Genomic DNA, 25,676 nt, shown 5'->3' on the forward strand with positions numbered 1-25,676 from the left:
TTGGGGCCGTTAGGCACCTATTTCCTTATCTATTGAACTTGCATAATCACCCTCCTTATCTCACACAGATATGGTTAGGCTAGAGGAGATGAAGTATTACAAGTGCACTGTACAGTGGAAAGTGCAGGTTGAGATCTTAGGCTACTGTCCTGCCTTGTTTCACTCCTCCCTTCGTTCTAGCCTTACCTCCAAACATGCTCTGCCTCTTCCATCAACTTCATTCCCCAAAGTATAGTATGCAACAGCCCCAGACCCCCGAGATTCCAGTCTGCCTTGCTCCCCTGAGGTATCCAGTCACAGGGCTAGGAAGAACTTCCGAAAGGTTACTTCATCCCTCCTCGTGTCTTCAGGAAGAACCTGTTCCTGTTCCATCCCAGGCAGAGAACCTTCTTGGCTTTAAAGACTCCCTCAGACATAGACATTGAGCATCCTCCCATGACTCTACTCGATCTTATTTCTGCAGGGTAAGCCCACTGCAGAGCAATGGGGGCTTTGCTTGGGGCTCCCCGCAGGTGGCATTAGGAATGGTACAAACTGGAAGAAGTTGGCTGCCTCCATTGTCATCCTACTGCTGTTGCCTTAGGGTTCTGGAGCCTCTTCTACTGGCACTGCCTCTCCCCGTCCCCCTTAACTTAGGGTCCAAGTGAGACCTACTCCCAGAGATTCATACAGGCAGCCACACCTGTGGTTTGAAATAGTCTTTATTTTGTAAACATCTGTGTTTAAAATAGATGAACCCTGCTCACAATTCATTTACTGGACCCAAGACACAGTACACAAAGTTCACCCATCACAGGGAGATGGTGGGGGGTCAGGAGTGGGTGGAGTGCCTGGGGCTGAGTCTCAAGACAGCAGGCGCAGAGGTGGCGAGGAGGAAACAGGCAGGAGCGCCTGCTCAACAGTCTGGGCCGAATGCCAGATCCCAGGCCACCTCCTGGACAGGGGAAGTTTAGGGGTGAGAGGCCAACTCTGATACCTACTGAGCGGAGCTGCTCCCCAAAATCCCAACTCTCCTCCTGCTCCCATCTCTCTCCCCAGCTGTGGCCCTGGTGGACGGGGCTGATCAGGCCATAGAATCCTGACCCCAGGTTTTCCTTTCCCGAACTTCTAGGGTACAGTAAAAATATAGTCCCTTTTTCCTGAGGGGGCGAGGAGAGCAGGCAGTGGTGCCGCCTGATCTCCAGGGAAAGCTGCTAGACTGACCCACAGGTTGGCACCAATGCCCAATAAAACTTGCCCTGACTCAAGTCCCTGGCTGAGGGCACACCAAGGGTTGGCATTACCGACCTCCCTCCAGTGTGATGCTGCATGTCTTGACACCTGAGGAGTCAGTCAAGGCAGCATCTCCAGCCTTAGTCATCACTTCATCCTAAAGTCCGCTCTCTAAATATCTCATTAGCCAACTACTCCTAACCCTAACTACTCCTGCCCTCCTTTTCCTTCCACTGCGCTAACCTATCCCCAATTCCTACATCCTGAGCTACCCTCTCCTGTTCTCTCCTGGTTTGAGAAGAGTCAGGAGGAAAGGTTTGGTGATTTCACCCCCCAGCCCCTTTTTGGAGGAGCAAGGAAGTGGGGCTCTTAACCCTTCACATGTGTGAGCCCTGGGTTCTGGTCCAGAGCCCAATTCTTTGTTTTAGCTCCAGCCCCTGCCATGCGATGTGGCTAATATGTAGTTAAAGAATGATCCTCCTACCTAGGCTCCTCCATCTTGGGACGGTGGGGAGGAGCCCTACGAGAGCTGGCAGCTGACCTGTTCCTTCCTTAAAAGGCCTCCTTCAAGCTACTCTTGGGCCACATGGTGTTAAAGAAACTTCTTCCTGAACAAAGAGCTCTGGGGGAGGGAGCCGCTTCCCTCCACCTGCAGCCACAGTGCAACTGGCACACCCTCAAGCCTCCTCCTCAGGAGCTAGAGGGGCAAGAAGAGCACGTTGTCCTGGAGGCTGAAGAGAACAGCACCAAGCATTTCTACCGGGGCTTTCGTTCTTTCTCCCCATGAAGGCCCTGCCCTTCTCCACAAACTTTGGGTCTCAGGAAAACTGTGAGAGCTGAAGGCTGGGTTCAATGAAAGACCACCAATGTGGCTATGTCACCTCTCACCGGCCAGGGGAGTGTGGGGTTTCCACAAGAAATGGAAGATGGAACCCAGGAAGCCCTGCTGCTGCCATGTTCCCCTCTGGTTTGCAAACTGCCATCCCTGGCCTGCAATCCCTTCTCTTCACCTGATATATAGGAGCTAGTCCTTCATTCCAAGTGCTCTCCTTTTTGGAGTGCATGCTTGGCTTGGCAGTACCTCTGGCCCCAGGGGTCTCCTTGCCCTTGAAGTGCCCTCAGGCCCTGGTCCACATCTTATGTTCAGGAACCCAGGTGGGGAGAAACTGTGTACACGCTGCATGGGAGGTAGAGAATGGAGGTGAATTTTTATCCCTGCCACCCCTCATCACTTTTTTTCCTTCTCTGAGGTACCTGCCTCCAAGCTCAGTTCCCCAAAAGAGGCAGGTGGGCAGGCAGCCAAGCAAGGCCCAAGCTGGGGGGCGGGCAGGGAGAGGTAGGACAGCCCTGGCTTGAGGACCACCAGTTTGGTGTTTCATTCCTACCTTGATGTTCCACTTTCCCAGATCAGTGGGGAGGCAGGCCCATGGAACAAGAAGAGACGGGGTGGGGGAGGGAGGAGAGGAAGAAGCACCCCGTAGCCTCTGGCCCACCCACAAAGCAGGGGGGCCTTCTCCCCAGAGCAGAGTATGGAACATCCCCATGAGCCTGAGTCCATTCCCTTAGACAGGGTTAGGGAGAAAGGGAAGAAAGGCTGCACTAGCAGCCACACAGCAGGACACATAGGGAAAGGGGTATGAGGGGCTGGGACACAAACACACTGGAGGGGAAGGGGACAGAGAAAGAGAAGTGGGAAGAAGAGAGAAAAAGCGGAGAGGAGACAAGATGCACTGAGAAAGAAGGAGCCTTAAAGTGGCCTTGTCTCCAGACTCGGCCACTGTGTGGGGTGCTAGGGTGGTGAGACAGCACGTGTAGCACATTTGGGGCTCACAGCAGGCCTGTGGCTGGGGAACAGACTGGAAGACACTACTCCAGGCTAGAGGGGCTGGGGGCAGAGGCTGCTCGGAGATGACACAGCACTGCTCTCAGGACCAGGCGGGGGGGTAGCAGCTACTGATGTTCCACAGGGTCACCCAAATGAGAGGAGAGGCAGGGCCAAGCCCCGACTCCCTGTCTGCCCACCGGCCTCCTGAGGGAGGGGGGATCGTGTGGGTGCTCCACGCAGGAACCTCAGCACCAGCAGGTTTTCGAAGAGTTCGCTGGGCCCTCAGGTTTGCCCTCATCCTCCTCCAGCTCTGCCAGTGCCAACTCGTTGCTGGCACGTGTCCGGAGACCATCCAGCTCCTTCCTATGGGCCTGCAGCACCAGCTCTGTCAGACGCATGAAAGACTGGGAAAGCAAGGGGCACAGGTTAGCCCAGCATCTCCTCCTCTTCCCTCAGCGATGCTGTAACTGCCGAGGGCCACGTCTCATCCCATCTCGCCTCCTGTCTGCTGCCTTCCCCGCCTGCCTCCCCAACTCTGCTGGACTCAGCCAAAGAAGCTGGGCAACTGGGCTCCAGAGCTCTCACCTCTTTAATGTTGAGGTTGGTGCAGGCACTTGTTTCATAGAAGTCCATGCCATACTCCTTAGCCAGCTGCAAGAGAAGAACATTCCTGAAAGGGAGTCAGTAAGGGAAGGGAGGTGCCCAGAGCACCCGGCACATACTCATGCCACTGCACTCACAGCCTATGCTGTGCTGTGACAATGTCTCAGATAGGTAACTTCTCAGACGAGCCTGGGAGCTTCTAAGACACAGGCTAGCAGAGAATGGTAGAAGATGCTCCGCAAATGCACTCCTCCATTCCCCCACCCCCTACACACACACACCACCATATATCAGGAGACAAAGACACCAAAATGTTGTGGCAATACGGCAAATTAATGAAAAACATGGGCTTTGGAGTCAAACAGCCCCAGACTTGAATACCAGTACTGCCACTTCACAGCTGCAAGACCTTGGACAAATTACTGATTCTAAGCCCCAGCTTCATCATCTGGATGAAGGCGGATGAAAGTGTCTATCAGCCAAGGTTGTGGCAGGAGTAGATGGGCTCATCCATCTCAAAGCACTTGCTTAGCACCAGGCCACCCATACGGTGCTCAGTAAATGCTATTATTCTAGTAGAGTTTGCTTCTACTTTCAAATTTTTCAGTGACCATAATCACTTTTTTATACCAAAAAAATCAACTTTAAGTGCTAGTGGAATGCTATTGACTGAAGAGGGAGAAAAAAGCTCTTGAGGCCCTTGGAGTGGGTGGACGGCTCTTGTCGCAGCCGATTCCATCTTTCTTTCTGTTCTCTGGGAGGACAGTCTCCCTGTATGCTTGGACATTCCCTCTCTGCCCCGATGGCTTCGCAGATGGTGGGCTTTTCACTCCCTCATTTCCCTTCCTACCTCTTTCCAGGAATAAGGAGGACAGGGAGCAGGTGTGGAGGGAGTGGGGTGACTGTAAGATGGTAGCTGTGCCTAGATGCTGTTAGAGAGGAAGTCAGCAACTTCAAGTCCTTCTTCATCCTAACACCAGGATGAGCTCTTCGGCAGAGGTAGTCCTGCCGTGGGGAACTGAGAGCTGGGAGAGTTGCTGCCCAAGAGGTCTTTGTTTCAGGATGGACCCCAAATCACTGTCCAGAAGGACAGAAAGCAAACTCTCAAGGATGGCAACTCACCCAGTGCCTTAGGCTACAGTGGGAGGTGCGAGGGTGCCTGATGATAGTGACAGAGTCCTGGGTCCCAGCTCTCAGGACTTGTCCTGGAAGGCAGCGGAAGACCCGAAGGATGGAGTTGGCCAGCTCGCTCCCACTTACCTGCTGCCCTTGCTCTCTTCCCACCTGCCGTTTCTGCTCTTCATCCGCCTTATTCCCTATAAGGATCTTCTGGACACCTTCTGGTGCATACTAGGGACAAAGGACAGGCAGAACTGCCAGTGAGTGCTGCCTTTCCCTCCCATCTCCCCACCATACAGTCCACACTGGCCTCCACACTAGCACCAAATTTAAGAGCCCTAGGGACAGAGTGGGCTGACTGGGTGCAGGTGTCAGGCTCCCCCAAGTACCATGGCTGACACCAGGGTCTCAGAAGGGTGTCATGGGGACAGCTTGGGGTAGAAGACACTCTGGCTAATACTGGTGCTTCCTTGGGTTGGACAACTGATATCTGGTCTGGAAAGGACACTGGACTGAAGTCCAACCCCTCATTCTACAGATGAGAAACTGGGGACTCAGAGAGGTTAAGGGGCTTGCCCAAGGCTCCACAGCTTTTGTGGCAGAGCCAGGACTGGAACCCTCGTCTCACAATTCCACCTGGTCCTGAGTTGGGGAAGGAAGCTGCTGACAGGGTAGGCTCTGACCTAACTTGTCTCAGAGAAGAAACAGCCAGAGAGGCCTGGCAGGGTGCAAGGCATGGAGGGCATGGCAGCTTGGGCTCCTTCCCGATGCCTTACTCACCTGGAGGGCTTCATCTGGGGCTGTGGAAGCAAGGTTTCCTGGTAGCATTTGCTCGCCAACCCCGAGAGCTTCAGCCCTTCCCATCTGGCCCTCTCTTTGCTTTCCCCTCTGAGGTGCCCTTCTCCCACCCCCGACAGTGAGGCAGCATCTCCTACCTCATCCACATCACTGACCCACTTCATGATGTGCTGGTAGGAGCGCTCGCTGCTAATGTCGTAGACTAAAAATATTCCCTAGGAGAGAGAGAAGGAGAGAGAGGTGGGGGGTGGGAGGGTCACATGCACACAGAGGCACTGCATAGTCACGGGGCCAGAAGCAGATGTGGTACCTTAACTGCTGGGTCCCACTCTCCCTGCTCCCTTCTTAGCATAATGAGGATCTCTCAGCACCCAGAAACATCTCCTTCTCTCTCAGACCCGCAGAGCTATTTCTTCCTAGGTCCATCACAGAACTTTCTGAGGTAGGAGGGTACCAAATACTTTGACCCAGGTCTCTGGCCCAGGGTGGAGGGTGGAAGTTGAGGGTGAGGATGAGGGACCTGCCTGTAGTTAGTGGTCAGAGACTAAGTGATGAATGAATGATCAATGAATAACTGAAAGACTGCCCCGAGGCTCCCCTCCCCAGCAGGCAATCTGAGGGCCCTATTTTGTGGGTCAGAGGCACAGATATCTCAAACACCCAGAGCCGGGAGTGTGGGTGGCAGCATTCCACCTCTAAACCCGGAATATGGCAGCTCACCTGGGCCCGTCGATAGTACTGCTTTGTGATGGTCTGATATCTCTCCTGCCCCGCCGTGTCCCTGCAGTAGAAAGCCAGTCCCTCAGAAGAGCAGGGACCATGGAAGCAGGTGGGGAGGGGAGAAGCAGGAGCTGGGAGACCCTGTGCCCTTGCAGGAAAAACTGGGGAGCAGCAGGGTGAGAAATCAGTGGAGCTTTGGTCCCCAAGGGGACCCAAACACATCTGACTCTGCAGCAGAGAGCCCTGGTCATCTGGTGCAGACAGGGCTTGCGGGGCCTCGTCAGCTATGTCTGCACCAGGAGTCACAACCCTAACTGGGCCTTGGACAACTCTCTCTAGAATTTGGCCATTGTGGCCAGACTGGTTGGACTGCTCCACCTCCAGTGCCTATGGGGCCTCTGAAGGCAACGCCCATGCCAATCTGAAGGCGGGAGACAGCTTCCAAGAGCGTCAGGACAGAGCCACAGCAGCCCCCTGTGGCTACGTGCGGGAACTGCACCATGCTGTACTGAGGAACTCACCCTGAATGACAGGGTGGAGCCCTCCCTCCTTCCAATCCTACCACAGGGTGTCACAGCTCAGGGTACAGCCTTATTCTAAGACAAACCCCCAGTGGTTAGTTTGCCACTTCTTTCTAACTCCTGCCTTTTAGTGACTTGCGGTCAATCCTATAAAGTTTCTTAAGCAAGATAAGAGATTAAGGCTCACAGGAGCAGGAGAGGGGCTTTGAGAATTCTGCTTCTCTCCATGGAAGAGGTGGCCAGTTAACCCCGATGAAGCCTCAGGACTTTACATATGGCAGTGGCAGCCAGGAAGCAGCCCACTCACCAAATCTGTATCCGCACCTTGATGCCATCAACCTCTATGGTCTTCATCTTAAAGTCAACACCTGGGGAAAGGGAGAGAGCAAGAAAGTTAGCAAGGGAACCAGCTGAGAACTGAACAGTAAGGCCCAGGCACTCACGCTGGAAGGGATCTCCTTTTGGTTTAATTTGGCTGAAAGATGGCATGAGGTAAGGCCTCCCTGAACCAAAAACTACCCTGAGGAAGTGTCCGGGGCTTTGAACGGGGCTTTCCTTCCTCCCTAAGCTGGAGGTGACAGCAGTAAAGGGCTCTGAGGACACAGGAAGTGAACATGAGAGAATATGGAGGAATCCGCTCCATCGCCGCCTCACTTAGCGCCAAACGTGTTTCACTCTACACACGTGTGAAGTCTGCCAATTATACTTCTGGAGAGCTGCTTGTTTCCATCCCTCCTTGAACTCTCATCCCCAGAAACAGAATCTGCCTCATTTGCCTGGGCTTTTTCTCTCTCTGCCTTATTATTCTCTCTGCAACAAGGAGGGGTTGCAGAGTTGTCATGAATGGGGGAAAGGCACACAGACCCTGGAGAGAGCAGGACTGTTTCAACCCCATGGCGTGTATGAAACCCTCGGCACCTGGAGAAGGCCCACCAAGGAGAAGGCCTAGTAGATCTGTGGTTGACTAGCCCCTGTTCACCACAGGAGGCACTGTTGTTTACTAGAAGGAGCACGTGCTTTGAAATCAGGCCTGAGCTCAAAGCCTTCTCTGCCCACTTAGCTCATAGATATGACTTTGGGCACCTTGCTTCTCAGATCCTCCATCATGGGGACCGCAGTCATTTCAGAGGCTTGCTGAGAAGACCAAATGAGATGCAGTGCCTGGTACCCGGTGGATATTCAATCGACTGCAGCTATCATTATAGGCGAGTACAGGCCTGGTCCACAGTGGGTGCTCATGGTGACCACCAACGACCAGATGAAGAGGCAGTGGCACAGTGTGTCACTGGGGGATGGAGAGGAAAACAAACAGGGTTCTCAGGCTCATCTGCCCAGACTGGAGGAGCTAAGTTGCCACAAGACACAAGAAACATAAGGGATTTGGCAAAGCAGCCCAGGGCAGAAAAGTATTTGAGGAAATTTATAGCAAGAGAAGTCAGCACCAGCAGCAGCACACAGGCTTGAATGTGAGTGACGACAGAGAGATGAGGGGAGATGTTTTTGTCATGTTGCATCTCCTCAGCCCTAACTGTGCCCAGTGATTGAAGAGGTATGTCTAAAAGGTGAATTAAGCTGAAGTCTTCGTGAACTTCCTGGAGACAAGTCAGGAATGGGCATGGTTAAGCAGTTTTCAGGAGGAACATGGTAAAGGCAGAGTTCTGGACAGTAGACACCGGCTGCACAGCACAGCCCCGAAGACCCCAAAGGTGCCAGATTCTCCCCACCATTGCCATTCCACCTTGGCATTAGTTCTCTCACAATGGGAATACTTCTCCCCGTATCCATGCTGTCCTCAGCTTTCCGCAAATACAGATTAAATTCAGGCTCTTCTCTCTCACCATCAAGACCAATCATTTAATTAGAAGGGAGAAAAAGATTCAGAACGGACAACCTGAACTAAACCAAGCTGGTCAGACGTGAATCATTTTTTGCCTGCCCAAGCTGATTCATCTCTGTTGAGCTGTACTTTTCCAAATGGGCAACGTCTGGCAGCCATTCTTCGAGCGTGCTGAGACAGTGAGGAGGGGGAGGAGAGAGAAAGAAGGAGAGGGGCACCTGGCCATGGTGGGGCCGTAGCATGCTCATCCCTCCCAAGACAAACAGTTGTCAAGAATTTGCTTCTCCCTAACACCTGGCATAGGAGGGACTCCAGAAATTCTTGTTCTTTCCTGGTGCAGTACCTTCTTCCCAGGAGAACCAGCAATTCTGTTCATTTTGTAATATACCTAACACATCCTCCTACCAGCCCAGCAAGCCTGGTCAGTGCCTTGTGCAAAGTGGTCACAAGGGAGCTCCTACTCCCTTTATTTCATAAACTTCTATGGGAACTTACTTTGTGTCCTCACAGTGCTAGGTGCAGATGGAATGGCACAACAGACACATGCCCCTGCCCTTACAGAGCTCAGTGGAAAGGACACAAAGGCCAGGAAGATAACTAGCCCAAGGTCAGCACGGCAACGAGCAAAGGCCTGTTGATGCCACAGCCCACGCGATCCCTCACACTGCTTCTTGGGGGAGTGAGAGCAGAGTTGTGTGGTAACTAGGCAGAGAAACTCAACTACGCTTGCTGTCCTGTTTCTCTGCGGGTCCCCAAGAAGGACTTGGCTGGGAGAGAAGCCCCCAACACAGGGGAACTCTCCCTGATAATGAACGTAGGCTGTTGGAGAGGCAAGACTGACAAGAAGACGTGCAGCTACCCTGGGGGTGAGCGCTGGGCCTGAGTCCTTCCCTCATCCTCCGCTTCCCAGCTGTGTGGCTGGGACCAAGGTTGGGGAATTCTGGGGGCTCCGAGCACCCACACACACCCCACCATCTTGCAACCTAGGCCCTCCTGATCCCCCAATAAAATGTTTTAACATCTCTGAGAAGTAAAATGCTTCAATTTTGGCTCTTCAAATGCACCAAGGAAGAAACAGAGAGTCTATGCCTTCTGAGGGATTTTCCTCGCCCACCCACTCCCCCACCCCCTTTTTTAATTTAAAGATTAACAGCCCAAGGATCTTCTAGTGGAATCTATTCCTTCTCTCTCCTGCACACCCTGGACTTTCCATTGGGTCCACCCTACCAATCAACCCCTGGCCCACCATGACCTGTGCCCACCCATGGCCCCTTCCCTCTCCCTGTGGGGCTGTTGGTTTCTCCCGCTGCTGGGCGCTGCAGGGCAAAGTCAAACACTGGGCTTGTTCAGTCGCTGTGGACTCAGGCTTTCTCACCTCAGCCAGGCCCTCGCAGCTGCTCAGCACACTGTTTATTCCATGTGTGTTCACCCATCACACTCCTCACAGCCACTGTCCTCCCTGCTGAAGGCTTCAGCCCCAGGCACCCTCCCCACCACTGTGCAGTCAACAGAAGTCCTTCTCCACTGTCTATGGGCAAGACGGATGCTGCCTGATGAAGTCTTTCCTGAGGCCCACCTCATTTCCTAAGCATTTCCTGTTTTCTCTGCCTTCTCTGGGGAAGAGTTCCCTACCTTTCCAAGTCTGACCTCTCAGCTGTACTCATCAGCACTCCCTGGGTGCACAGCCTAACAGTTTTGCTCCTCTTTCTTGCATCTTCAGACTCCATGGGAAGAAAAGAGATTCTTCATCTACCTCCCCTCCCAGCATGTTCTCATTCTGGCTCCTCTAAGGCAGCACTTCTCAAACTTGAAGGTGCACACAGATCACATGGGGATCATGTTAAAAATGCAGATTCTGATTCAGTAGGTGTAAGATGGGGACTGATGTTGCATTAAGCTTCCAGTGAGGCTGATGCTACTGGTCCATGGATCACACTTTTGATAGCAAGCTTCTAGGAGAGTTGGTCTCAAAGTGTGGTCCCCGGACCTGCAGCATCAGCATCAGCTGGAACTTGTTAGAAAGACAAACTTTTGGGCCTCACTCAAGGAATCAGAAACTCTGGGGGTGGGGCCCTGGAATCTGTGGTTTAACAAGCTCCCCAGGTGATTCTAATACATGCTGAAGTTTGAGAATTTGGAGCTAAAGCTTTGAGGCTGAAGTGTCAAGTGAGGCAGCATGGGAGTTCTCCCAGTCTCAAGGTGTGCTCTGCAGATGCTCAGCTTTAGAACCATCTGGGGTGATCTTTCTAAACTGCTGCTATCTTGATTTGCATAGACCTACTGAATCAGAATTTGAGAGCAAGGCACAGAAACTTGTGTTTCTAACAGGACCATGTATGACTTTCAGAGAGAGGAAAGTTTGAGAGCTATAATACAGTGGAAGAAAAAGCCATTGGCATTGGAGTCAGAAAGACCTGGCTCTGTCCTGATTCTGGCACTTGGTATGTGACTTTGGGCAGGTTTCAACTTCTCTGAGCCTCAGTTTTCTTCTCTGTAGAATGAGAAGACCACCGGCCTCCTAAGGGTTGTTATGGAACAGAAATTAGACCATGTATGTAAAGCACATGGCACACGAGAGGAAGGGTTGTCTGCCTCCTACCTTCCCTTTGCCAGAGAAAGGCTTCCTGGGGACCAGCCAGGAAAACAAACCTAAGAACCCTGGATACTCTAGGCCTTTGCTACCCCAAGGCCTTTGCTAGTCCAGGGAACAGCAGCATCAACATCGTCAGGGAGCTTGTTAGAAATGCAAATTCTTCAGGGCCCACCCAGACCTGCGAAATTGTAGGTACGCTAAAGTCTGAGAACCACTATCTACCCCACCTCTAGGCAGCGCCACACCCAAGGCTCATAATAATGCTCACAATCATAGCACTCCCCCAGCTAGGGAATCTGACGCCCTCAGTTCTCATGCCAGCCCTGTGAATTAGGTAGCAGTGCAGATTATTACCGTGAGGCACAGAGAGGCCGAGGAACTTACTCATGTCCCCACATCCTGTGGCTGAGCCAGACGGGGAAACTGGTGTCTTAAAACCAACCCAGGGTACTCTGCACCCCACTAGTGGCTTCCCAGCCCTTCGAGGCTGTGGAATCTTACTGCCTTTGCTGTCACACCCGGCATACCCCACACTTGGTCTGGTATCATGAAGCATCTGGAAGAGAGGCAGTGGGCACACGTGGAGCAAGCCCACCACAACCTATTTTCAGAGAACCCCTTGCTCCTTGAGAGTTCACGATTCCACTCAGCCCAGATGCATCCCCCTGGACAGTGCCATCTCAGTGTCCCTAAAGAGAGCCTGCTTGCTTTCCTGGGCACAGGGAATACGCAGGGGTGAAGAACAAGCAAACCCCTCCACGTGGCTCCAGCAGAGGTTCTCCTGGGAGGAGAAAGTCAGGAAGATGCGGCCCTCTCCCAACCAAGTGCAGAGCAGCTCATCGTGATTTCCCAGCACCTCAGATATGTCGATCATGGTCTCTACCACACCCAGTATCCTTTTCTGGCTGGAAGTGCCCAGCCCAAAGCCCCTGCTCAGGGAAGGAGGGCTAGGCACAGCGTGTTCACTGTGGAGAAGCAGCTCCTGACTGGACCAGGGATGGATATCTGACCCAAAGGAGACCCATCAACAGGCTTGCTGGTGACCCACAAGGGGACCTGGCCAACAGGGCAAGGGAACCTAGCTAAGCCGATCAAACTAGCTCCCTCAGACGGTGCAGAAGGGACTGGCCAGTTGGTAAGGAGAGAAGCATGAAGCAGACAGAAGTGCAGAGAAGCGGGATGACTAAAACGGCAAACGCACTGGCCAGAGCGGGCCTGAGGGCGCTGGATCCTCACACAGCCACCAGTCCACACCAGACCCCACCTTCCTGCCCATGGGTTTCCTCATACCACATCCCCGTTTTCTGAGAGCGCCTCAGGATGCCTGAAGATTCACAGCCTGTGACTGTCCACTGCTGCCTAAGGACTCCGCCAGGCCGGTGGGCAAGACGTCCCAACTATGGGGCTGGGAGGAAGACTTCTAAAACCATGGGCCCTGCTCCTTGCTGCCTCCTGGTTTTTGTCTTCTGGCCCCAACTAGACATGGAGTACCTAAGGGGCAGAGAGTATATTCTGTATTTGACAAAGTTTGTTTTTTTTTTTAATCTTTACCTCCATACCAGCTCAATGCCGGGCATAAAGTAGCATTTCCATTAGTGGCATCGCCCTCCCCCAGAGAGCACAAGGCGGGATGGGCACCGGCGGCTCGAGAGCAGGGACATGTGTCCTGCCATCTAAATGCCTCACAGACACTGGCAAGAAAAACTTGTCAGTTAAGTGACAGTGCCAGGTCCTGATACGCATGTGGACAGGTGCTGCCCTCACCACACCTGTGGCCTGAGGCAGCCCTAGGCCTCTGGCTCTTCCTGCTGTGTCCCTGGCTGCATGGCCTTTGCTCCTCCAGCAGCAACCCCTAGCGACTGCCAGGCCACGACCTGACCCCTGCAGCACAGTGACAGGGATGCTGTCAGAGAACTAGGAGGACAAGCAAGGCCCTCTTCTGGGCACCAGGGACTGGGGCAGACAGAGGGATGGGGCAGGGTAGACAGTGCTGGCACTCACTTGGCTCCTAAGATATCTTGCCTTGGCAATGAGCTTACTACCTTCCCAGTCGAGCAGTGAGGGCAGGTGGAGACTGGAAAGAAGGAAACAGGACAGATCCAGGGGAAAGAACACTCCCCCCCCTCACTGTCTGCCTCCAAAGAAAGCATGGAGGAAGTGCGGCTCAAGAAACAGAGGGGCATGGTCAATAAGAACACGATTGTGAGGCCAGAGTTTGGTTCCAGTCCTGCGTTTTCCACTAATTACCTGTGTGGTCTTGGGAAAGCTACTTAACCTCTCTTTGCCTCCGTTTCTCACCTGTAAAATGGGGATGATGATCCCTGATGTCAGAGAATTTTGTGAGGATTATGAGATGAGGTATAAAACCCCTAAGGCAGAGCCTGGCACATAGAGCTTTATTAAATGTTAGCTGAAGAAGCTATCAGCCTCCTGTAGGGGAGGATGGGATTATGGAACCCAGGGTCACAGCTCGGGGAATGGAGAGAGCTCTGGGAAGTAGGCGGGGCTCAAGTTGGGAAGATGGAGGAGAACGGGGCAGAGAGGCAAGACAGACACACTAAGCTGGAGCATTTCAACAAAAAGAGAAACTGCCACTCACCATGGAGGCTACATGGCCCCCAGAGTCTGACTACAACCTAAATTCTGGCACATCTAAGGTGTGCCTATTGGTGGGCCAGCACCTCATGGGTTAACGTCAGGTGCCAGCTTGCCTGTCTGCCAAGTGCCACGTGGTTCAAGTGGAAACAGGGCTCTTCTGGGTGCCAATGTTATCACCATGATCAACCACAGCCCAAAGGACCAGCAGCGTGACCCGAGCCTTCTCATTAGCAATGAGACGCCGCAACAGGGACAACCTAATACACCTGAAACCCAAGGCAGACACCCAATGCCTGGAGCCATGCTGGCTCCAGTTACGAAGCCGAAGTCCAGGAAAGCCCTGCCCCGCCCCCCAGAAAACCGGTATGTGCTGGACATGTGGAGCTCATGTGGGTTGTGGCAGGAGGTCGCCTCCCAAGAGGTCACCCTGAGAAACCCCAAAACAAGCTTTAGGGAAAGAAAGAGCCTGGGGGGAGGTGGCTGCCTGACTTTGCCACCCCCAACAAGGCATCACAGTAATCTCCATTTCAAAACCCCCTCTCGGCAAGAGAGAGGCCTACTAATGCCAGGAGACCCATAACACAAGTCAGGGGCGGAGCAGGGAGGAGACAACACAGAGGGAGAGCTAAGAGACAAGGCTCAAGGGAAGACTCCAGACAAAGGCTCCTGGCACATGAATGTCCCTCAGCCCAGTCAGGTGAGGGGAGCTGGGAGCAGCTTTGCCCAAACCTGCTCTGGCTGCAGCCCTCTGCCTGCCTTCCGTGGGGCCTCGGCCTCACTGCCTGCGGGACTGCATGCTGGCTGGCTTCTCCTTGGACCCAGTGCGGGCTGACTGCCCCTCATGCTGCCTCATTCTGGGGAAACGGTGCCCCAGGCTCTCTGAGCAAAGGCAGTACCAGCATTCGCACCACCGTGTCCTGGGAGTGATGGGAAGTGGAAATAAAGGGATGCCTGGTCGCTGGCTAACTCCAAGGCCATGTTTTAACCTCCAGGGCACTGGGCTCAAAGGCTCTGATTCAGATGCCCACCCACAAGAAAGGGTGGAAATTTCCAGAATGATACTCGATCCCTCCCTTCTTTATAAAGACACAAACAGATGCGTGCACACAGACACACACACACAGGACCTCAATGTGGAAGGACAGTGGTGATATGGGGACCAGGACCACTGTGGAGTCTACCCCTTTCACATAAAATCTTGGAGAGACAATCTTCAGAAACCCAGGACCCATTATCATAGAAGGGTTTCCCGGTCAAACATGGCCTCCCATGAGGCTGGAAGGAGTGCATGCCCTCAGTGCCTGAGCCCCTGACCCTGAGGTGGTTCTGGAAGGTCACTCCAGCAGCTCGGTTGAGTCAACGGGCATCATCCGTCACCAGTAGTGACCCTGAGTGACAGACAATACTGAACTTAGTCTAAGATACTGACCCCTTGTCTCTGCATTCACCAAAGAGGACCCCACTCACAGCGGGATCACAGGAGCCACTTTCTTGCTCCCTGCTATGTCTGAGCTTCTCCTATGACATGGATCTGAGCAGAAGAGCTAAAAGCTACTGGGCACTGCTCACCCCTTACAGAACTTCCCCCTCTTCTCACAGCCCCAACACGTGTGGAGCCCAGTGAGTTTCTCATTGTGTGTGAGTCCCAAGAAACCAACACTACTTGGAACTTCCCTCAGGGAAGAGCCAAAGTTCTCTAGGAAAACGCACATATGCATGCATGCACTCATTCAAACAAACTGTTACTGAGTGCCTCCTCTGTGCCATGAACTAAGGTAGGTACTAGAAGACACAGCCACGAATAATACAGAAAGATCTTTGTCTGCAGAGAGCTTCTGTTCTAGTGGGAAAGACAGATAATCAATAAGTAAACTAATAATTTCAGAGAGTGATAAGTGTTAAGAGGCAAAAGCAGAATAACGGAGTAGAGAGTGAGGAGATCTGTGTGCAGGCTGCTTTAGATCAGCTGCTCAGAGAAGACCTTTTAGAGGAGGTGACAGTTGAGCTGAGACCTGAATGGCAGGAAGGTACCGCAGGGGGAAGGTCTGAAGGGTCAGCGCCCCAGCCAGGAACACTTTTCAGTCAAACTTGCAGTTCCTCAGAAGAGAAAGGGCGGAGGGACCAACATCATTCTTTCCTCTGTTGTAGAGAGGGAAGGCACAGCAAGGCCCTTCGCTTACCTTGGATCTCACAGGGACCCACTCATATGTGCACATGTGTGTGCACATGTCCAAGTACATATACACTTGTTTAGAGGCTCTAACCTGAAGAATGTATCAAGAAACTTCTCAAACACTAGAAAGGGCAACTTGGGGACTCCTTGCCCCCCACTTTATGGTGAGATCTCTATACTGAATAACTCATGTGTATAAAGCGTATCATTCTGGTACACAGAGTGGGTACACAGAGTAGGTACTCAGGAAACACCAGGTCCCTTCCCCTTTCCCTTCCCATGACCGCGTGCACAGACCTCCATAGGGCCTCTGTGATATGTGCCGTGTGCGCCAGTTAATCCTGTCCTGCTCCCGTCTGGCAGACCCCTTACCTGGGCCTCGCTTCCCTAAGCCTGCTGCTGAGCGGTCTGTGGGCACAGCTGAGGCGGCCAAGACCTGCCAGGGTACTGACTACTTAGTCCTCCATCTCCTCCTGAGCCTCTTCCCAGGAAGGGCCATGTTGACAGGCAAGAGAAGGTTCCGGGAGGAAGAAATGGGCTGGGAGCTTCAGGAGCAAACATCTTGGAGGAGACGGCCTCCAGAGGCATCTGCCCTCACAGAGAGCCCATGAAGCAAACTCCTAGCAAGGATCTAGTTGAACTTAAGCTAGTATGACCATGACCTGGCCACTACCAGCTGGCCCAGTGGAGCAGAAGAGTAGCAGCCCCAAATGATGAGGCGTTCTCCACAGTGCCTCCTCCCCAACCCCTTGTCCTCTGGGGAACCTTACTTAGTCTTCAAGGACCCACTCAACTGTCACTTCTTCTGTTAGCCTTCACCAGTCAACCCTGGGGGGAACTGATCGGTCCTCTGTGACTCCAAAGCATCTTGACATTGCATTTACATAACGTTCTGGTTGTCTGCATGCCTGACTCCCCCACTGCACTGTGAGCCCCCAGAGGGCAAGAGAGCATCTGATTCATTTCCTATTCTCATTGCCTGGCAGCCGGTAGATACTCATTACATATTATTCAACAAAATTAAATAAATGGAAGAAAAAATGAGTACGTGGACAAGTGCACGAATGAGTGAATGAATGAAGTCAGTACATTCCATGAGAAAAGACCAGTGGAGAGATGATGGGGCCCCAGCCACAGAGTCCTCAATGAATATATTATCAAATAGTGATATGAGGGCAACTCTCAGATCTCATCCTCAGAGGTTCCCCCAGCCAGACCCTTCAATCACAGCCCTTGACTGTCCCCCAGAAGGTCACATCAAGGAAGCAGACTCAGCCAACAGCAGAGACACAGCGTCTCTCTGTCTCAGAGCCCTCAGATGGGTGGGGAGGCACATGTTCCATCCGCTGGGCTCACAAGAGAGAGGTTCTATTTGCAACCTGTGGAAGGGCCTTCTGGGATGAGCAAGCGCATGCCCCAAGCCAGTCTGGAAAGACTGGAGGAGAGGAGACGTTCCAGCATGGGCCACCTGCATGTGGATGTGAGTCAGCACTTTTCTTGGGCCTCGGTTTTCCCAGTTATAAAATAGGGCTGATGGTGAATCTTTCCTCCTCGGTGGGAGGAACTAAATGTCCAGGAAGCTCTGTGGCTCCCTTCACAAAGCACACTGCCCAGGCAGAACGGCCAAGGAGAGGTCAGAGGCCTGCACAGAAAATTGGCAGTTTTACAGGGAAACAGGCGCAAATATTAGATTACAGAAGAAGGCACTCTGAGAAGAGCTGGCAATCAGAGTAGCAGGGTAATGGCCAAATATCGACTTTCATGTAATAAAGCTCATCACCAAGCCTTCTGGGGAGCGGGAGGAGGCTGGCAGGAGGAGGAAGGAGCAAGCCCCAGGGAGCTGAGCCGCGGCTGAATCTGCAGAGCCGTGAAGGTGGCACAGGCGCGTAGGGCAGCCGAAATGAGGTATCAGAGCCGTTCTTGGGGATCACGTCCTTGGGGAAAGGATGGGCAGAATGGAGGCCCAAGGCAGGGCCACACCTGGCAGAGGCCCAAGCCTTGAAGCAGAGCCACCCCTGTCCTCTCGGGTCACCTCTCTCCCTATTCCTTCAAACCAGCTCACTCTTCCTCCTTAGCCCTGGGCACTGCCAGGGCACGGGGGCGCCTGGCACAGAGACTTAGATGAAACCCAGAGCCTCCTCCAGTGCTCCCCTGGAAGAAGGGACAGCGCCCTGATTCCTGTCTGTTCTGCTCACCTCTGTACCCCCAGCTCCTCACCCAGCACTGGGCATGAGGCCCAGCTGCTCATCTGTGAAGATTCATCTTGTACTGCCTTCCTTAGAGGATCTATGTCTGATTTTTGGTAAGAATCTAGCCAGGTTTCTTACACTTTGGCATAAGAGTGGGTGTTCAGTAAACAGTGCTCCAAAGGCTGAATGCATGAGTGACAGAGAGGGTGACCTCAAAGCACATCATTGACAGTTTATTAATCTTGAACACTTTTTTTTCTGCTTTATCTCCCCAACCCCCCCCCCCCCCGTACACAGTTGTATATATCTTAGTTGCACGTCCTTCTAGTTGTGGGATGTGGGATGCTGCCTCAACATGGCCTGACGAGCGGTGCCATGTCCGCGCCCAGGATCTGAACCCTGGGCCGCCACAGCGGAGCGTGCAAACTTAACCACTTGGCCAAGGAGCCGGCCCCTTGACAACTTTCTTATGAGCTAGGAATAGTGATGATAATGATAGCTGCTCCCATTTTATTGAGGGCTCTGCCAAGTACTTTGTATCCATCAGCCTCTGTAATCTTCACCATGACCTTTAAGAAAGACTCTTAATATCATCAGTTTACAGATGCGGAACCTAAGCACAGAGACGTTAAATAAGCATCTGAAGGTTGCAAAGCCAGTAAGGCCACGGAGAATCTCATGCATGTCCTCGGCCCTCTTTCCACTCTACTCATGTCTTCTCACCTTCCCTTCCTTTCTTCTGGGCCTTGGGAACAGAGTGGGAAGAGACCTGTCTCAGGCTGCCCCAGGGCTGGAGGGGAGCGAAGGCCTCCCACCATAGCATGTAGACCCACTCTGACCCTTCAGCAGTGTACACAGTGCCTCATGGTCTGGGGCCCACAGACCCCAGGACCGTAGTGCCCAAGCAGTAGCCCCAAGGTTCATTAGGCTGCTGGATTCCAGGCTCAGGTCTCTGCCCGCTGGTCCTTCCCCAGCCCTCTCCCTCCCCTTCAGTCACCCACAAACCCTTGCCCCAGGCAGCCACGGCCAGTTCAAACAGAACTTCCTGAGAAAGGTGATACTGCAGAAGACCAAGCCTGAGAAAGCAGCCCTGAAGACATAGCAGTTCGACCTGTCAAACGGGAAAATCACAGATCACAGCTCCTCAGAATCCAGAAGGGGTGCAGCCAAAAGGAGCCCTTTGAAACAAAAGGTCCATGTTTCTCCCTCCGACTTATTTACTTAGCATAATACCCTCAAGGTCCATCCTAGACTTTTAGTGGAGAACACGATGTAGTCTATACAAAAGTCAAAATATAACCACGTACACCTGAAATTTATTTTTAAAAAAATAGGGTACAGAGACCAGCTGACAGGTCTACTCAGGAAAGACCAAGGATGGGAGGGATAAAATCAACTGTGGGCAGTCCCTTCAGCTTGCATTACTGGCTTCCATGTCACTTCTGGCCACCATGGGAAAGGAAACCAAAGGTCCCCTGCACGCAGATGTCCATGTAGGAGAGGACAGCTCCCTGCCTGGGCAGGCAGCACAGGTCACATGAGGCCCTTCTAGAAGCTGCCAGGTTGATGGGTTCAAGCTACTCCCCACTTCTGGAGGGAAACGAGAACAGCGAGGGTGTGGAGTCTGGTGTGAGTGCACAGGACGGGGTGGGGCTGGAGGAGAGAGAAGGAAGGAGCTGAGCAGTTCCTCCGTGCCCAGCTACCGCCACAGCCCTGGACTGGTCTCCCTGCTGCCGGTCTTAACCCCTCTAACGGCCATTTTCACCAGGTCATCCCCCTGCTAGAAACTTTTCAACCCACTGCGAAGGCTCAGTGTCTACCTCCTCAGCCAGGCCCTCGAGGCCCTCAGCCCCCTGGGCCCCACATCCATTCCTTCATTTAACACCACTCCTGGGGAGCATGCCTGGCCCCGTCCTAAGACTGTGAAAACAAGAGGAATGAGATTTGGTCTCACCCTCAAGGCACTTACAGCATAGTTTGGGAGACAGAGAGATAAACAGAGGAATGTTCTCACTCTTCCCCTAAAAACTCCCCTGTGTTCCAGCCAGACTGTCCAGAGTCCCAGGAACGCCCACGGACTCCCCACCTCTGCGGTCCCTGCTCCCGTTCCTCCATCTGCTCCCGCCCAACAGGGACTGAGACGCAGCCCACAAGGCAGGGCGGGGCTGGCTGCAGCCTCCCCATCCGAGAGCCCTCCCTGCGGCCTCTTGCCCACAGGGCCCTCTCCTTCCCAGCGTGCTCCAGCACTGGGTCGGAGCAGGAGCACTCACGGTCCCCTCACTGTCCCCCGGCTGCCTCATGCACGTCTGACATCATTATTCAGCTCCTGAGGACAACTGCAAGCCCTTCTTCATAGTAACGGTACTGACCACAACCGATCCTACCCCTGAAGTGGCTTCCCCAAGCGCTCCCACATAAACCACCTGGCTGTGGCCAAGGCACTTTTTGTCTGTGTCTCGCCTGCCCACCTAGACTGTGGGCTGCTGTGGGCAGGCAAAGATGGACTGAATATGTCTCTAAAATGCCTGGCACGGTGCTCCGGTGCTCTGTAGTGAGTCTTAATTAATTTGTTAAACAGGTGAGGAAATGGCAGATTTAAGTTAAGGCACCAACGGCCCCCTGGGCTCTGCATGTGTGTCAGCTCGGCCAGCCGCACAGGGAAGGACTGCGGGCGCACAGAGCCACCTCAGGGCCCCTGGCGCTCAGCCCACCTGGGAGGTCTCTTCACGGCTCGCTGGCAGGCCCTTCTCTGGAACGTCACAGGCTCTTACAGTAAGTGACATAATCGGTAAATCACGAAAGTGCCAGCCTAGGTGACATCAGCATGATCCAAGAATCTGACCTCTGTCTTGGCAGTAATTGCTGAATTGCCTCATTTTCCCCATTCACAAAAGCAGCTCCGGGAAAGGTGTCTGGATCAATGCCCAGCACGGTAAAAGAATGTGTCTTAGACGAGGAGCAGCCCGAGAGGGGACTCCGTGTATTATGCATCTGGGGATCTCCAGGTCACAGCGCCCGGCCGAGCCACAGGCCACACGTGGTTTTTCTGAATGGATAAATTAATGAATGTGACTTGGTAGTACCCATTTCCTTGGCTCCTTGATCTGCCTCCTGGCTGCCCCTTCCAATTCCACGGGAAACTTTCTGTATCCCTGGAGCGAAAGCTGACTGTCTAATTCTCTGTAAGTCTTAGTTCAGGCTGAAAACATGCCCACGCCAGGGGAGAATCACAGGGACCCTAGGAAGCTTTAAACAACAACGCGTTGAAGAAACCCAGTGGGGAGATTTTAAAAGGCTGGTGTGAAGAAACACAGGTTTCTCTCTCTTCCATGGAATCCAAACTCCTAAACAGTCCTCTGCGTCCCGGGGAAGGGGGGACCCAGCCCTCAGAAGCAGAGGAAGAACTAGGAGAGCCATCTTCAGGTTTTAGGTCAAAATACCGAGGGCCTTGAGGGGACAGGAGGGGGAGTGGTGCAGAGACACTGATTCACCTCTGCCCCCAAAGTGGGCGGCCCCAGAGGGATTCCGAGGAAGTGAGGGAAACCGCGTTCACCTGTCCAGCAGGAAGAAGGTATCTAAGACGGGAGAAGACAAGGTGGAAGAGACACAGGAGAAGGCTAGTGATCAGCCATCCGGGACCAAGGGACTGGGGAAAGCATGCCCCTCGCAAGGGCCATTTGGGTATTTTAGAAACGGTTCCCTCACTGGTTTGTGGGGATGGAGGACACGTCTCCCAGGGGAGGCTAACTCCCCCACAACACTGAGTGGGAGCCCAAGAGCTTCGGACATGAGGTGGCTGAGTAAAGCTCTCCAGGGAAAAACTCAGGTACTCCTAGGACTTGAAATGTGTCCAGGACACAGGGTGCAAACTACTGCTCTTCAGGCAAAACCCAGGGGCCCCCAGGCAGCCCACAGCCCTCTGCAATAGCTCAGCAGCCCCTGGCACCAGGCCCATCCCAAAAATAACCACTGCAAGTTTCCCTAAGTGCTAACCTGCTGCCCTTTATCCCCAAGCCTGCAAGCTGTCCTCACATCCCATCTGGTTCCTCAGCCACTCCCTTGCTCATCACTCCAGGCTTTCTCCCAAGGCTGCCTCCTCCCTGAGCCTTCCCAGAGGCATGCAGCCCTCCTGCAGGCCTCCTACCCCACCCATCCCTTTGAGCCATCTCTCCCAACAGCGGCCCAGCCCCAGCTCTTGGACCTGCTGGGAGCCTGCCTTTCGGCTCCCCGGAGAAAGACGAGTGCGTTCCCTGACCCTAAGTCCCTTGACGGTAGTGAAGCAAAGATGGAGTGAGACCCTGGGAGCTCAATGATGAGGACAACAGTAAGAACAACCAGCATTTATCCAGCGTCACCAGTGTGTCTGACTGTGTGCCAAGCGCTTTTACAGACATTACCTCATTTCATCCTTACATTGCCTCAGGAGGGAGATAGTGTTATCATTCCCATTCTACAGATGAGACACTAAAGCTCAGAAGCTTAAGCAATATTCAAGGGCGCGCTGTCCCAAAGTGTGCTGTCCCAGAGTGAGGTCTCCAAGTCTGTCTGACAACAAAGACAGCCTCTTAACCACAAGGCTCCATTCCTCCCACCTCTACCTGCTCCCTCTTCTGTCTCGGCAGGGAGTGTGTGTTGGGAGGGAAGGCAGAAGACTCAAGTGGAAGCTGAGTGCCAGGCCCTCTCTGACGGGAGGGGACCTGGGCAGCACTGAGGCTGCTCCGTGGCATCAATGGGGAACTGGTCAGATGTGGGTGGGATTCCCGCAATTCAGACCTCAGAGGGGGGGCCCCCTCAGGACCCAAGAGGGAGAGACCTCGGCAGGGGGGAGACCACCGACCCCCTCCCAGAACAAGTGATCCCATCCCAGTCCTGCTGGGAATGCCACCAGGCCTTGTCCGCTAAGCACAGGCTCCAGCACTGCCAGATCAGAGAAATGTATTCTAAGGTGTGTCCTGCCTGCCTTCTGACCTGCTGGTCTGGACAAGCAGTTTTGAGTTCCTTGTCCTCCTCAGCCTCCTTCAAAACAAATGCTTCAGCCAACTGCTTTCCTGGAGCTGGCTAAGAAGTGCCCCTTTCACACGCATGAACGTTGAGCGTCTCACCTCCAGGTGTCCCACCTCGTGGCTTACCTTCACAACTGTGCCCAGGAACTCAATCCCTTTGGCCCCTCCCTTCCTCCTCTCTTCCGCCTCCTGGCTCCACACCGGGTCACTCCTGAACTGAGGGTACCCAGTGACTCAGTGACCCGGCTCCCCACCCTGAACCCCTCTTCCCGAGTACAGGCTGTACCTCCCGTCCCCCCCTCCACCTGGGGCTGTGGGATGTCATTTCGGTGGCTAGGATTCTCGCTGCTCCAGCTCGGGATACCCAGGCCTACACCCGCCCGCGTTCTCTCAGCTCTGATGGGAAGGCTCCCCAGCGCAAGGCCGGAGAACCTCTCCCTAGTCACGGACACCAGCAGGGACGCCCTCACCTCCGGGAACGGGGCTCAGGTCCCCAGCCGGTGGCCCCTCACCCCGGGATTCAGTCCCTGGCCCTGGCCTCCCGCGCCATCGCCTCTCGCCCGAGGGGCGGACAATCCTCCGGGCTGGGGAAGGGAAGGGGCCCTCGGGCAGGTGGTGGCGCGGGGAGGGTGCGGCGCCCTCCGGCCACCGCCCCTTACCGATCGTGGAGATGTGCGAGGAATGGAACTCGTTGTCGGTGAAGCGGCACAGCAGGCAGGTCTTGCCCACCCCGGAGTCCCCGATGAGCAGCAGCCGGAACAGCACATCGTACTGCTTCGCCATGGCTGGGCCGGAGGGGCCGGCGCTGCGGGCGGGCGGCGCTCAGCCCCGCTCGGCCGCTGCCATCGCGGCGCGCGCCCGCCCGGGACGCCGCGCGGCGACAAGGAAGCCGGCGGCCGGCCGCTCGCTGGGGGCCGGGGAGCGCGGCGCGGCGAGGTGGGAGGAGAGACGGCGGCCCCCGCCCGCCCCTTCCCCTGCGCTGCCGCCGCCGCCGCCTGGGAGGGGAGGGAAGGGCAGGGGAGCGCGCCGAGAGCGGCGACCCCGCGGCGGGGCGGGTGGGGGCCAGGCCGGTGCGCGCTCCCCGCTGAGGGTGCGCGGCCCGGGCGGCGGCCTAACCCCTCCCAACCGCTCAGCGCCGGGACCCGAGACCCCGGGGAAACATTTGTGTTTCCCAATGGAGGAGTTGGGACGAGCTCCCACCCAGCCCACCTCCACCAAACGCAGCTTTCGGGTCTCAGCACTTCGCCCCAAGTGCCATCCCAAACCTGGCCCTGCCACCTGTCGACTGCGCCCCGCAGCTCCCGCCCCTGCAGGAGCCTGGTCGGGCCTTCCAGTGGTTGGTCCTCACCTGGGCTCACCTAGGTCAGAAGGCCTTGATTTCAGCAGGGTCTGGATTCAAACCCCCAATGACTCTTGAAGTTGCCGTCTCCAGGAACACTCGAGTGTTGCTAGAATTCTCTCCCTCTGCCATCTGGCTTCCCTGTAACCCTGTGCGACTGTGTCCACCCTCCCCTCACTCACCCCAGTTTTTCTTAAAGCAGGGAAAAGTGCTGAAAAGATAGATGATCATAAAAATATTTCCAAATGCAAAATCTTTTGGAAATGTTGTGTAGACAAAAGTCTCTCTCTGGAGTCTAAGCTGCTTAGGGTAGGTGCTCAGGATGCAAGTACATTATTTGCCCGGCTAAGTATTTCTGCTAGAGAACACCCGTGGCACCAAAGAATAAAGGGGCCTCTTTCAAGACCTTATCTACTACCACTGAATGTGTTAGCGCTGGAAGAGACACAAATAAATGCTCTCTGGAGTCTAGAAAACTATCCTAAGAATGAGTATTAGCAGAGAACAAGTCTAGCCCATTAGATCTTTAAAAAGTGATGAAAAAGTGTGTGTGTGACTGTAATGAGGCTGAGTATTGGATGGAGAAAGTATTGCAGTAGGAGGTCAAGGAAAGTGATAAGTCCGTTGACTTGACTTGAAGAATTATATTTCAGACAAAGTGTCTAAATTTATAATAAAGAGGAAAAAATCTTGAACCTGATAGATATTTTGATTACATTAAAAGCTAAAGAAACTGATCCTGTGGATTCCATTAAGATTTCTGGGTGTGCTTCTCTTCGCTGGATTTACATTGGGTTTACATCGGGTGCACGCCAAGGGCTCTGGAGGTGGGCACCCTTGAGTTCCAGTCCCAGCTCCTCCACTCACCAGCTGTGCAACCTTGAGCATGTTCCTGAGCCCTTCTGTGCCTCAGTTTTCTCATCTGTAAAGTAGAGATATCCTCACAGGATTGTTGGAAAGATGAAATATGATGTGTGAAAAGCGCTTGGCACAGCACTGACACAGTACTCAGTGAATGCCCACTGACAAAAGCACCCTGGAGTGTTTTCCCCATGCTCGTGTGCTGGGACGTGTAATCCACAGCTGGCCAGGGATGTTTTCGCAGAGCGCAGGCCTGTCCTGCTGCGATTTCCTGCCACACCGTCA

The 25,676-nt window shown here is 53.9% G+C and overlaps 1 protein-coding gene across 2 annotated transcripts; it reads right to left on the reverse strand.

Annotated features, from left to right (window-relative positions):
* Positions 1-683: 683 nt before the first annotated feature.
* RAB15 (RAB15, member RAS oncogene family) lies at positions 684-24,255 on the reverse strand. Of its 2 annotated transcripts, XM_046647255.1 has the most exons (7): positions 23,851-24,253; positions 7,106-7,166; positions 6,278-6,338; positions 5,695-5,772; positions 4,901-4,990; positions 3,623-3,688; positions 684-3,441 (listed from the first exon to the last, which is right to left on the reverse strand). In XM_046647255.1, exons 1-7 carry the CDS (start codon positions 23,972-23,974, stop codon positions 3,283-3,285), a joined length of 639 nt encoding a protein of 212 aa, XP_046503211.1. In that variant the 5' UTR covers positions 23,975-24,253; the 3' UTR covers positions 684-3,282. The 2 variants fall into 2 exon arrangements, with proteins under 2 accessions (XP_046503211.1, XP_046503212.1); XM_046647256.1 differs by lacking the exon at positions 5,695-5,772 and having other exon boundaries at positions 23,851-24,255.
* Between the last annotated feature and the right edge of the window lie 1,421 nt (positions 24,256-25,676).

The sequence above is a fragment of the Equus quagga genome, chromosome 20 (assembly GCF_021613505.1).
Source record: "Equus quagga isolate Etosha38 chromosome 20, UCLA_HA_Equagga_1.0, whole genome shotgun sequence".
NCBI classification, from domain to species: Eukaryota; Metazoa; Chordata; class Mammalia; order Perissodactyla; family Equidae; genus Equus; species Equus quagga.